Raw genomic sequence first — 14,330 nt, 5'->3', positions numbered from 1 at the left:
CCTTCTTTCGTCATTTTCTGTTCCTCCGCCAGCAGCATTTCTGAGCATCAGACTTATTTTTACATTTACCTAAGATTTCTGCCAAAGCCTGAACGACAAGAAGCAGCAGCAGTTACTATTCTTTTGAGCTAATCTCTGAAAAACAAATGTCCTGAAATCACCAGCTTTCTCACTGGAGCTTCTTCAAGCGCAACCTACTGTAGCCCAATCTAGTGCTCTTCTACTGTGCAGGTGGTCTTACGGAGTTCAAGCTCAGACAGCTGAAGCCTCTTACTGCTAGAGCAGAGATGTCAGCAAGGACCACCAACTTAACAGACACTTCAGTGTCCAGCCTGTGCTACTGACTTGCAACACCACAATCTTCTGGCACATATATGAAGTTATAGCAGTTATACTGCAGACAACATGACAAGGTCTAAGCAGGTCCATTTTCTTGTAGAATATATTAAATTGTTTTTGGTAGGAATACACGTCTAGATGAAACCTGCTTTGTTTTGCATGAATGAAGCTTTGGTTTAATGGATTCCTTCTCTCTCTATACCAGCAGGTTTGGATGTGGTGTTTTTGTGGTGTTTCTTTCTTTGATTTTTCTTTTTAAAAAAAGAGCAGGTCACCTTACCTTGTAGCTCTGTTGCATTTTTTTCCAGCTCTTCTGTAGTTGCTCCTTCAGGCTTCTCCAACACAGCTGTCCCTGGCTTCCCATCCACGATATCTGTCTTAATAGTACCAAGGTTTACCAAAAGTTGCATGACATCAAACTTCTCAGAAACTGCAATGTTCTCCAGCACTTTGAGGCATTTAAATGATTTAAGTTCACTCACGTTTTCCTCAAGAAAGAGGAGGTAAAGGCTTAAGTCATCAAAACACTTTGACTTGAGTTTCAGAACATCAAAAGTTGGCAGGATTTCATACACTTTGAGAATACCAGAGTTCCACCTCCATGGAACAAACATTGCATACACTACCAGCGGCATGACTAGAAGATAGACTAGCAGGTTAATATAGCTGAGTACTTTGAAGACACCAACAGCAATAAGCTTGCACTGAACCACTTCTGGAACAGTTGTGTCATTCTTTAAGATCCCAGTTTTGATAGTGCAGAGAAACTCATCACTCAAAGAGGAGAGGCTAATGTAGTAGCCCAGGTAGAGACATGCAATGAAAATAATTACTAGAGTGAGTAAACGGCAGATAATGTATTTGATTATTAGGCATTTGGAATTCTTCTTCGTCTTCAGGTACTGCTCCACAATTGGGTATTTAAAGTGGCTTTCAGATATTTCCCACAAACTGAAAGAAAGAGAAAAAAATACCAAATCACACAGATCAGATGCTGCAGCATTCACCTACGTCAAATTTCAAAGAAACCTAGTACTCTAAAATAGACACAAGATTGGATTCACTCTTACTGGGGTAAACCAAGGGTAGTTTTATTGAAGTCAATAGAAAAACAACAGAATAGCAGATAAATGAAGAATATTGACACTCTAATACAGAAAAGTCACTTTTTTGCCTCTTGGACCTGAAACATTGGAAAATGGAAAAGTATTGCCCTCGCAGCAAAAAAATATTTTTGTTCTTTTCCAATAGAAAACAGGTATAGTAAACAAATCCATGAGGAAAAGAAGACTACCCAAGCATTTGTTTGGTAATAGCACACTGGAAGACTTTTTAATTGTCAAGACCTAACTCCATATTTTAAAGATCAAACTTAAGTCCCCATTGCATTGCTTGTACCCCCACATGCTTGTACCCCCCACAGAAACAGGTACCCTGACCTAGGATGAAGCAGAAACTGGATCTGGTTATAAAAGTGCACCAATTTGATCAGAGAGGGGGCTTTTGCTTTTGTTTGTTTTGGTGTTTGGTTTGTTTTTTTTTTTTTCTTTAAACAGAATCTTTGCAGATCTAGATCTGAAAGGACAGGAGATGACAAGTAACAGACTTTGCTGACAGCGTGCAAGTGACTGCCAAGAACATTGAGAACTGAGGACTGCAGCCATCCCTGTTTCTTATGCTGTGGTGGGTAAAACCAGTTAACACCTATTACAACTAAAGAAATCAGGACATCTTCAGTAATCTGAAGAGCTCATCAAATGTTTTCTTTGAAAAAAGAAAGTTATAAGTTCCAGCTCCGAGTGCCCACAGGAACGATTTCAGATATCTTCTTTTTTTTAACCAAATTTAAAACTGTGTCAGGTCAACATTCAACCTTTGCGATAAATTTCTAAGAGAGTGCAGGTGTCACATCTGTTAAGAGCTTAAGGAAAAGAGCAAAGAAAGCCAAGCCCCAGCATCTTACCTCTGTGTCAAGTTCTCATTAACAGCTGGAACCAAGTCAGTAGGGTCCCTGGGGTCTCCACTGCGGATGCTATTAGCAGCTTTGATTGCCCTGTTATAGGCTTTGTCAAGTTCCTCCATAATAAATTTCAGGTCTGAAGAAAGGTGAGGTGCTGCAGTGAAGCGCCAGAACAAGCATGGCAGATACAGCAGGATAGCGACGAGCAGAAGGATGTATGGGAAGAACTGAAGGCAGAAAAAATTCAGATTAGGCTCTACCTGTATATAAAATGTCAGCCAGTCACCATCATTCCCTACAAGTCTAGTAAGTTCCCTATAGGCCTATTAAATTCCCTATAATTTTATTTAAATGCTTTTAGTAAAACCCACTTTTGTGGTTATTGGGGATATGCGGGGAAGCAAATTCTCTTTTCAGACGGCTCCAGTAACCTTGCTACTGCTTAGAGCTTTGCAACAACAACAAAAAAAAAGCGGAATAAAGTTACCATGATCCTGATAACATTGTCATTGCATATTCAGAACTGCAGTGCTGGAGCTGAAATTGAGAGAGGCAGCATTAATCTGGGGAACCACAAATAGCAAAGGCAACCAAAGCAGTATCAGAGAGGCTGACTGGAGGAAGAGGATAGTGTCATGTAACTCTCCCTCCCAAATGTGTCACCACTGTCCATAGCAACTAAAATGCTCCAAACACCGGCAAAATCTCTCCTGCTCTCCATTAGCTATCAGGAGGTTAATGAATAGACCATTTATAGCGCTGCATCTGCCTGCAAAGACACATGTCTGTTCAGAGTGCCTGACATACAGAGACTGTAAAGGATGAAACTACAGTTGCAATATTTAAGGGTGTTTAAATATTTTTAGATGACTTGGTTTAGATGGAAACCAACACATGGCATCAGAATGGTCCGGTGTTAACGCAGCATTGAGAAGAAAGACAAAGGGTAATGAAAGACATGACGCAAGATCTAGTTAGACAAGCAGTTCGTTAACAAAATGTAATGCAAATTTGGCTAATCTCTAATTCATTACATTCAACTTTTGATAGTAAGCACATTTAACTCAAATCCAGCATCAGTTCCTACGGAATTTTAAATTAGTTGTGGTGAACAAATTTGAAAGAGCTTTAAGGCATCTTAATTGTTACAGCCACGCACGTATGCACATTCATTGAAAAAGCCAATGGAGAATTTTAGAGGAAACCTGGACTGAAGTCATTAATCAGTGCAAGTGGAACAGCTCCACTTACATTTGTAGATATTTAACAAGAGGAGAATCTGGACCTAATATTAACACGATAACTTGTGTTTGCATTAATCAAGAGAGATTAAGTTTTGTATGCACAAAATAAATAATTTGATGTTATTGAACATTTTATCCAGGAAAGCTACTTCTAATATCACCTACCACTAAAGCAAAATCCTATGCTGTTATTAGTACTAGGAAAGCATATGACATATTAGCACATAAATAAAACATGACTTCTTAAAGGAACTGCATCAGCAACTGTAGACCGTAATATGAACCATCATTCTGGATGCGCATGTTCTCTACACAGGAGTCACATCAGAAATTTGTGACACACAGTAAGACAAAGCCATGAAAAGCACTAAATAGCCACAGAAAACAGAGGATGCTGTATCTAAAGGTCAGCTTTCCCTTGCAACCCTTCTTATAAATTCATACTTTAACCATTTCTGCTCAGTAGCAACACAATTGAACTTGGCCAAAATTGCTACTTCAGTCTCTAGATAAGCCCTCAAGAAAGAAAACTTCAGGAAAGGCTCACCTTTTAAAACTGAAACAGAAATCCTGCAGGGATGGGCTAACCAGTAACAAGACTTTCAGAAACCTAGTTAACAAAGCAGAGTTGACTGTAATTATACCTTACATCCCACTAGAGGTAGCTCTTCCTCACCAGCAAGGAACGAGCATCAACCCCGTACTGCTACATCATAGCTGTGGCCTGTCCCCTCTCCACCACAGGGGACTGACCTCACAGGCCAGAGGGATCAGGGGATTCCTTCTATCTCCTGGAATTGCTGGGGACTGCTAATCTGCCCAGTACTTCCACTGAATCCATACTGTCTTCTGCACCACTAAACCATGCTCACCGAATGGATTGTCTACAGTCACCATCAGGGATTTCTTCCCTCCAGAAACTCCTACCTACGCCAGCAGCCGAGACGTGGGTCCTTCTGAACTGCTAACTGCTTTTGATGGAACTGAGCAAGTTCATTCTCTCAAAAACATGTCCTTAGTGGCTGTCATCTCCCAGCTCTCAGCTCTACTTGCTGCACCCTTGACATGATCTTTCCCCTACCCCCAGCAGCCTGTAGAAACTGTGCAGAGCTCTGCCCTCACCACCTCCTCTCTTCCCTCTTTCTACACAGCAGGTAACCTCAGACCATCTAGGGTTTTTTCCCAGATCTGTCCTTTCCAATTGAGATGTAAAGCTCTGGCATGTCCAATGTGTTTTTGTAGACATCTCGTCAACACAAAGAATCTGCCCTTCATATTTATCTCTGAGGACAATGCCACCTGGTCTCTCAGGTCAAAGTCCTGGATGCCTTGGTCTACCCAAAGCTTTATGGTTTCACAGCCAGGCTCTTTCAGTCTTCTGAATTCTGTATTATGTAGAATTAGAAATTATCTATCTACAAACACAGCTTAAACTTATCTAAGCTCCTCTAAGCTGCTGCAACACCTTTCCCATAGGCCTTAACAAATGGCAGCTTGTATAAGACTGCTGCAAAGCCTGTTTGACTTCACTTGCTTCTGTGTCATACACCTCTTAGCACCCTTCTGCTGGTGCCAGGCGGGGAAAGAAACGACAGAGAAACATCTGATTTAGTAAGGAGTGGCCAAAGCTTCTTACATCAGTTTATACCACTTGTCTTTACTACTCACTCATTTGAAATTTTACAGGCGTCAGAGGATTTATGAATTCCCTTTCTGACCCTCAAAACTGGTAACGCCACCAGCAGTATCCGATTAATCCTTGAGATCTCTTTACCCTGAGGCCTGCACGACATGTGGCAAGAGGCAAGACAGTTGACACACTGAAGTCACAGCCCAAAACCTCCATTGTCCCAGTCCCCATCTCTTCCTTTATACCTAGAAAAAGACTCTGTGGGCACGTTCTGCACTTATGTAGCACATTGGCATCACCCCTGTGGCTCTGCCCCAGACTTCCTCCGATCCCACCCATCTACCCTGCCTCATGACAGACTGTTGTCTTACGAAGACCAGCCTCTGCCATCTTCCCTTGCACCTCCTCCTCTCTCCGACTCCTTCACCACTGCCTCTTCACCTAGAAGCATCACACCGCTGGGGCAAAGGCACATTTGCCACATGTTTACCAGGCTTCCCCTCGCCAGGCTCTCATCACTCCCAAAGCTGTAGCTTATGGCAGCATGAGAAAACACTATGCAGCTCTTTTCTGAATGGTCTCAAAACCAGAGCGGCAGCGTGACCATTAGTCCAGCTCTTTTTGTTTGGAAACAAAAGCCCTTCCACAGCACTTGATGCATGACTCCATCCTTCTCGGATTCTGGCTTTTTTAAAAATGAAAGATATGCTTGTTGTATTTGTTAACAGTAGGCTTAGATAACTAGCAAATTGTTTTGAATCATTAAAATTTAAGGCCTGAACCAACAGGCAGAAGTGAAAATGCAAAGTCATCTGGCACGAGTCCTAGGTTTCAGAGCAACAGACTCGGATTATCCAGCTCATCTGACTACATTTTACAGTCACACGTAATGACTTCCCATTTTAAGAAGAGGACTCCATGGTATTCATACACGGATAAGCATGTGCCATATGCCTTTCTTTTATGGTTTATGTATTTACTTCCAAGGCACCGAATACAGAAGGAGGAAATGCTACTTCAGTCTTGGAGAGTTAGTAGTATTTATGTTAAATGGGAAGTGTCGCTGACTTCAAGAACTAGATGGTCAAAGATATACCAGAGAAAGATATTGCCCTAAATGTAAAACTCAGTTTTTCCGTCGCTGCCTACTTATCAAGTTCCTTTTCAATGGCACGTTCACAATGTTGGATTTAAGATGGTATGAGATTGCATAACTGAAGAAAGGTCTTCTGAAAGCAGATTAGAACAGATACATTAGAACAGACACAACATCCTATGGTGCAAAATGCTCTTTTCTGAACTTTATTAGTGAAAGTGCATTGAGGGCTACAACACCATGCTTCAACCTGGATGCCCTGAGCCTTCATTTCCACCCAGCCGCATGGAGAAAAGGACAGGCAAAGACGCAACAAGTTTGCCACTCAAAAACAGAAGAGCAGAGCTTCAGCTAGACTAATCCAACTTTTTGGAAGGTACTAGGCTTAGATACTGTATGATTAGTATTCAGCATGAGACAGACAAAACTAGTAGCACATGCACCGGGGACTCAAACTAGAGTCCTCTATATGTTTTCTGCTAAGTATTGCTGAGCTCCTGAAAACTACAGCAGGTTCACCTGCCTTGCTTGTCCCTTAATCTGATGGCACGCTGGGTGGGACAGCAAGCTCCCAAGGAAGCAGAGCACTAGGAAGCCAAGAGGTCAACTGCCCCTCGTTCTGTACTGCTGCAGCTCATTTCATTTGACAGACCTTTGAGCACTGCATACATTACAGGCTATACCCTTAGTCCTTCTGAAAGCCAAGAGCACCCGATACCTGAGCAGGATATGTCTGACAACTCAACACCAGAAACTGCCGAAGCCCATGTTAACCGGTATTGATGAGGCACTGAAATCCAGGCAGAAATCAGTGCAGAGAAGGATTCCTTCTTCCAAGCTAAAGACATGGGTGTTCAACATCACTGCTCTGAATAAGGAACTGAAATGGGAACTGCAGAATTAGTGCCTCTCTCTATCTCACGGCTGTACTCCGAGAGTAACGCATCCCACAGCGCAGTCAAAGATGAACAGAGGACCAGATCTGACACGAGCTGTTTGGTAGCCTGTGGCACAACACTCCACCAAGCCCTGCAATGCAGAAAGCATGGTCTTTCTGGACAGTGAGAGCTTAGGAAATAGGATGTCCAGGGGTGTTACGATGCAGAGCCCTGATCCCCCATCTCAGCACAACACGTTGTTTTCAGACTTGTGTTCTACTTGCAAAAGCAGCTATAAAGGTTATCATGAAAGCAAATAACTGATACACATCAAAACGTTTACACTTCAAAGATGTGTGCTGTTTTCTTACATCACTGACCATAAACAGGTTGAGCAATTTTAAATCAATACTAGCTGCTGTGAATGGAGAAGAAAAATAACCTGCATGCATGCAGTCTGAGCTCTAGAAATCTATTTAACACACTGAACTCTTTCGAAGCCATGACCATTTATTCAAGTGCCTCCATTTGCTCCTCTCATGAAGATTACCTGCACAAACTGAATGTATATTTTCCAAAACAACTCTGTCTTACCAGAATTTGTGAACATCTACATTCAGATAAATACTCAGAATGGCATGAACCATCTTCACTACATTTCAGTTCCCGATGCACACGCATAGCTTTTCACTGATAAATACACATACGGTGCTAGCACTAGAAATACCAAAATGAATTCCTGATATTCTCATGACATTATTTTTTTCACCATTTATTGGGAGGCCAGGGAAATAAGCTTTGAAGACATCAGTCTGTTTAAGTTAATTTGTTAGAAACCAGCTAACTATTCAACCAGAACATATGCACGGGTGTAGAAGAAGAAGTAGTGTTTGAGTAATCTGTTTGCATAAGCACATAAGACACTGGAATCATGAAACTGTCTTTTAAAGATGCATTACCATCACACTCTCCTGAAGGTGAAAGGAAAAATCAGACAAAACCACACAATAGTCTATTATATAACAACCCTAGCTTCAACTGTGCTAAGATCCAGTAAATACACAGCAAATAAGTTAAAAAGGCATTTTAAAAAATTCTTCATAAGCTCAAATATGCTTTTATCATCCAAAGAAAATACAGCTGCCAAGGGTGGTGTGACCCAATAGGCATTTTCAAGGACCTAATCTACAGGGAGCTTGCCAAGGTCTGGATAAAAATGGCTGGCAGAAGATGAGAACCACTTCAGCAACATTTAGAAAACAACAGTTTTCTAATTTTATTGCATCTTCAGTCCTTATTTCCTCCGGGCAAACACTATTAAAGTGACTGCAAGCATTCAGACTTCTGCCATACCTAATAGTGGTCAAACACTAACTTTAAGTACAATAACACAAATCTGTTAAGCTGCGCAGGTCTGAATTACAGCCTTGAGAAAATTCATTGGCATACAGCACTCAACAAAGACAGAAGCACTGAAGTGTCTTCACTCATTTGAGATGAAAATATTTCTCACTAAAAAATAAGATCATAGTGAAGTATCTGCTTCTTCAGTTCCAAATTTCTATATGCCACTGTGAATAGCCTAAGCAAAGGCACCAGTCCCCAAACAAGCTAACGACAGCAACGACGTGTTTCCAGAAGCAAAGGTATTAAGCTCCCTCTGGATATGATCCCACTCCTGTTTGAGCCGATGGCAGATGTTTCATTGGTTTTCAGGGCAGAAACGTGAGCTATAAATGACTCATCATTCTGAAGGTTGCCATGTGGTTGAGACAATATCCTGCCTCCAGATCTGAAAGTGAATCTCAAACCGTACATGACCTTTTTTACCCCACCTGTTACTTACTTTGTTTTGATACCGCTTAAAAACTTAAAAAATTTCTCTGTGCACTACAGACTAAAAAGGCTTCGCAGTGCAGTCTCCTCCTCCACTGGACTGCAAGGACTGCCCACACACAATGGCCAAAAGCTTGCTTCTATTCCAGTTAAGGATCAAGCTAAGTTTTATCAAAATAAGTTGTCAGGTGAAGCAGTCATCTTTAGAGACAAGAAGCAAACTATCTGCACAGAGGGAGCACATACATGACTTCCATCCCACATCAGCACTGTCCGTCTCTCTTTCCCACTCGTCTTCAGAAACCAGTATCTCTGTTCTGACACTTCAGATAGATACAAGAAACCTCTTGAAGGAATTAAGCCCAAATGGAAAACCCCAGAAGAAAACAGAAACAGAAGAGCGAAGCCTGACCAGACTAAGTTTCATCAATGACAAACCTGAAGATGAGTCTTGTCAGAGCACTCAACCATATAAGCATTTTGTCAGCTTTTTCACTGACAAAGAGGAGGAAATCTTAGTGTTAAACTAAGAATATATGCAGGACATACCATAGTCTCTTCTTTCCATTTATCTATCTGCAGATAGTTTGTTTCCTGAATTGTGCATTTGAGTACACAACTCATTTTGCTTTCTGCTAAGGGTTATCCAGCGTGAAGAGTTATTCCAGTATCACTGGAAATTTCAAAAATCCTGTTCTCCAAGGAGAGAGGCCCTGGGCACCCTCTGGGAGTGCACAGACCTCTAGAGAGGCAGGGAACCCAGAAAGTTGCAGTTCGCTCCTCCTCTCCACGCCAAAACAAGTTTCCAAACTGATAAATTCAAGTGTTGGGAGAGATCTCCCAGAGCAGAAAGGACAGCAGGCAAAGGTGCCCAAGCTTCGGGGATTGCCCAAAACTGAAACATACATTTTACTGATCAAAAAACCAAAAATCCCAATGCAAACTTGTACTCTGAAATAGAAGGGAAATTGGAAGGTTTCAGTTTTTCTGTAACGCAACCTCATTTTGATAATCCTTCAGAGCAACCAGATGCCTAGAACAAAAGCAGGGCAAGTTGCTGCAAGTTGGCTTCTTCACCAAGAGCTACACAGTCCTGCTTCCACTCTATACCATGATGAGCACTGTCCTAGGACGCAAACCTTTGACAGCACTTCTGACAGAGCACAGGGAGCATGCCATAAGGAAATCCATCCATTTCAATCAGGAATTGGGGCCTACAACTTCAGTCCTCCAAAACCATAATCTAATGCCTCCTTAAGCATTTCTTATGGAGCCTTCTAGCACGCTAACATAGAGAGATGCTAAGTGAGTCAGAGTATTAGAAAGAACCTGAGGTGCTTTGCAAATAAATGCACTGCTGGAGGAAAGCAGGAAAAAAAGTCTCAAGTGTTGTCTTAAGAAAAATTGGGCCTAACAATCCCCGCTGTCCCTCTACGTGCATCCCTGCCCTTGCACTGCAGAGTCAAATCTTCTCTCACCTGAGCTTAGGAAGGCTCCCTTGTCTCATTAACATCACTGTGCTCCCACAAATGCTCTGCTCTGCCCATTTTAAAAATGGCTATTCAGCCAAAATCTGCAGAGCAATGAGGTTGTATGTACTTTGCAGCGCACAGCCTGCCCCAGGAGACAACCCAAGCCCTGTTTTCCTGCAGAAGCGATCAGCCCCGATGGCAAACCAACCAGCAGTGCAGCCGGCAGCTGCTGGCCCTGGATGCAAACAACAGCCAAACACCCTCAGATGTTCCCACCACAGTGTCAACAGCTGTAACACCGCTCCTTCCCTGGAAACTTGTTAAGCATAGAAGTTGATGAACAACCGTAGAAGGATATTAATTAATACTGGCCTCCAAACAGTATCTGCAGCTCCTAGTGCCGGGCTCAGTGGAAGGGTAGGTGACTAAGGAGGTTAAGAGGAGGCACCCAGTCTCTGCTACAAGCTCTGACTCAGCTGTTCAGACACACTCCTTGCAGCCAGACTGCAGGGCATTTACAAGGAAACATCACATACCATTAAGCTATCATGGAGGAACTGTGGGAACAAGGGCCCTGCACCAATTCCTGAGACAGCACCAGTCAGCAAATTAACATGGGTTGCATCATAAAAGTATGACTACTTAAGCTATTAGTCATGGCTGGCAAACTAGGAGACTTACAGCTATCAGCAGGTGACTATGGCATAAAATTCAACATAGAGAAGTCGGGTAACAAGAACTCATTCCCTCAAGAGAAAGGGGCAGCAACTTATCTAGATTTCCAGGTGGAATTTCCACCCACGCAAGCTGCCTGCATTGCGAGATGTCCCAGCAGCTTCGACTGGCCTCTGTAGAAGGTCTGGCTGAAGTGAAGTGGAGAACTGACTGAGCAAGGAAGAGTTCAGGCTAGAAACCAACAAGTCTGGCTTTAATATTCATGAAATGCAAGACCGTTGGGTCAAGGTTATGAGTGGAACTAACTGGAGAAGGCAGTAGTAGATCCTTACAGTTAGTGATTTGAGTCAGCAAACGAATCAGAGACAGCCCTGAATAGCCTTTCAGAGGAGATACCACCAGCTGACTGGATAATAAAAGCTGAGGCATGGCATACACCAGCAAAACCCAAAAATACAGATGCTGCAGGTCCCAGAAATTAGGTCCATCTAACACCAGGTTCTCCTCCCCTCCCAGGTACCAGAGGGGTTATTTGCTGGGGCAAGTAATAAAAGGGCAGGGGAAGACAGCACACAACACCCCAAATTTGCAGAGTTCCAACAGCATTGCTTACTTTGGCATCAGCACTGCACGAGCAGGGTGACGCTGCCTCTCGAGCTGAGTCAGCTCCAGGCGCTGACATGGCATTTACTCAGAGTTTGTAACTCCTGCCAAAGCTCGGCTAACCGCTTTGAGCCAGCTCAAGTATCTCAGTACCTACTGCACTTTTTACCCATAAAATAAGTCTCTTACTGTCCATTCAGTATGACGACGCTTTACCCGGAGCAGTGAAGCCAGCTCACGGTTTGCAAGGGAATAACCTGTGGAAGCTCAGAAGAGCACGCTGAAGACAGGGTTAAACCTGTTGGTACCAGTGATGAATTTCATCTCTCCCAAAATGCCCATCTGCCATGAGTTCCTCTCCATGCAAAACTGGCCAAGTGTAATGCAGTAAAAATACAAAACGTTTTTACTATCCTGATTTCCTAAAGTAAGCTTTTGATACAAGCATTAGGACAGTTGTTGTGTCTTGTATCCTGATTTTAAAATAGGTCCTGGCTAAAGCCAAGTGAGACACTCAGCTCCAGGGCAACGCAGCAACATTAACATTACTCTTGTGTCAGATAACTGGTGATATTTGTTATTATAGCACGACAGACCCTTTATTTAAAAGCAGAAAATACTTTCTCTAGTACTACCCTCTTTGGAAGCAAGGGAAAGAAAACATTCTCCCTAAAAATAGAGAGTTAAGTCAAAGCCAAGGACTATCGCAGAGGAGAGGAGCAAGAAAAGTGAGGCAAAAGCAGGCTTCTACATGGGGATAATTTTCCAGGAGAAGGAGATCTGTACATACTTTATGCAGCCACAGGGGAATGTTTTCTAAGTTGTTCAGGGATGGTTGCCTCTGTTGCACAGCTGCCCAGCAGTAGGAGTCCACGTAAGCAGCTTGTCGCCAGGAGAAGGAGCTGGGTGCAAAACAGCTTATCTGAGCACCTGGGAAAACAAAGCAAAAGTTATCATCACGTCCTTGGAAGATTAAAAAAAAAGAAATCAAGTTTAGGAAGAAAAGCTCGCACTCAGGATTTCATGGTATCCAAAGCTATTAGGTTAAGCGATCGAACGAAACACAGCAGCTCTGCAGGGAGGAGAGTCGCTGAATTCCCACTGCACTCAAAGGGTTAAACGCCCACAGGGACTCTCTGATGTCTCCTAAGGGTTGAGACAGTATATTAGAAGCACTTGTCTTTTAGGCGTATTTTCTTAAGTTTTGGGGGGAACATGACCTCCAAGACTTGTCTCTCTCGCTTGCACTTGACTCAGGTTGGCCAAAGGGGAACCAGCAGATAAAAAGTGTGACCAGATAAGGATGGTTTCCCGAGGAAACAGCTACCACCACGCACCATCATGCCACTGTGTTTCCCAAATGCGCAACCTACCGCTTACATGTTTATTGAAACAAGACTTCAAACACCATTCCCACAGCCCAGAAGTCCTTGCAGTGATGCAACAGCAAGTTTGGCTCAGGGTGCTGCCACTTCTTCTGTCTCCGAGACTGCTCATGAGTTTTGAGGGGTTCAAGTTACACATGTGAAAACAAGGATCTCCTCATGTAACTTTTGGCAGAGCAATCGTGCCCTCCAGACACCTCCAAAGGGCGCCAGATCCTGCCTCACCAGCGCAGTGACGTGCTGTGCCCAGAACAGGTGTACCACCACCATCCCCACTCACTCCCAGCACCTCTCCAGCTGCTCGGGAGCTTCAAATTAAGATCAGAGCACTAACTGACAGCAAAAGCAGCTATTTAGCCAGCCTCAGCCTTAGGGTCAAATTCTGCTCAGACCAGCTACAGGCACCAGTTGACTCTTACTGCAGCATACCTCAACAAGGAAGAGTGGTTATTGGATGTGGAGTATCAGTGGCTCCTTGGATGAGAGCTAGTAAAACAGTATGAGGGGTTTTGATTTCCTTTCTGAAGCTTTGGTAGTGAAAGCAAAAAACCCCACGTTTCCTAAATGTTGAAACAGGACAGTTGTTTCACCAAACGATGACACAAAGTGGAGATGGCTTTTCCATGAACATCCCTCTTCCAAGAGCAAGCTCCAATGCTTCCTCCAACACAACACCAATATCAAAAGGGCAAGAGGGGGGAAATACCGCTACTTTTTTTTCTTAATATGTTCATCAAAATTAGTGCTAATGGCATCACTGTGTGCTTTATAGGGAAAAAGTATTTTGTATAAGATTGTATCATTTGTGCCTTTTCGCTCATTTAGCTTTTAGAGAATAAGAACTTCTTTTGTAACAGGAGCCAACCGCATTTGCCCTGTAACTTGTATAGCCTTTTTACAACATAGCACGGTCAAGGAGCATTATGAATAAAAGTCCTTCCTTATGAGTCACTATTATAATTACTTCTAAGGCTGTAGTATTATAAGGACATGGTTTGACCTCTCACAAGCCTCCCTTATAGAAAACAAATTACTGTTTATCAGACCAGAGCTCATGTGATTTAGCAAAGTTGGCACCAGACAAGCACTTGCACTCTCCCAAAGCTTTGGGAGTTTCTGCTTTCCAGAGAATTTCCATTAGCTGTGGAAGCTCAAGAAATAATACACTGCAGAAAAAAGAAGAAAAAAAAAAAAAAAAAAGAAAAGAGCAGG

General features: G+C 42.8%; 1 protein-coding gene across 1 annotated transcript; it reads right to left on the bottom strand.

The window, feature by feature from the left end:
• Positions 1-619: 619 nt before the first annotated feature.
• On the bottom strand, positions 620-12,663 carry PANX1 (pannexin 1; the record flags this gene model as incomplete). The annotated part of the gene is made up of 3 exons (XM_009577612.1): positions 620-1,290; positions 2,303-2,526; positions 12,524-12,663. Coding segments are annotated over 3 exons (1,035 nt in total), but the record flags the coding sequence as incomplete, so codon positions are not given.
• Between the last annotated feature and the right edge of the window lie 1,667 nt (positions 12,664-14,330).

This window comes from Fulmarus glacialis, unplaced genomic scaffold (genome assembly GCF_000690835.1).
Source record: "Fulmarus glacialis isolate BGI_N327 unplaced genomic scaffold, ASM69083v1 scaffold29765, whole genome shotgun sequence".
NCBI classification, from domain to species: Eukaryota; Metazoa; Chordata; class Aves; order Procellariiformes; family Procellariidae; genus Fulmarus; species Fulmarus glacialis.
The sequence above is the reverse complement of the archived record's forward strand: the minus strand, read 5'-3'. Positions and strand labels throughout refer to the sequence as shown.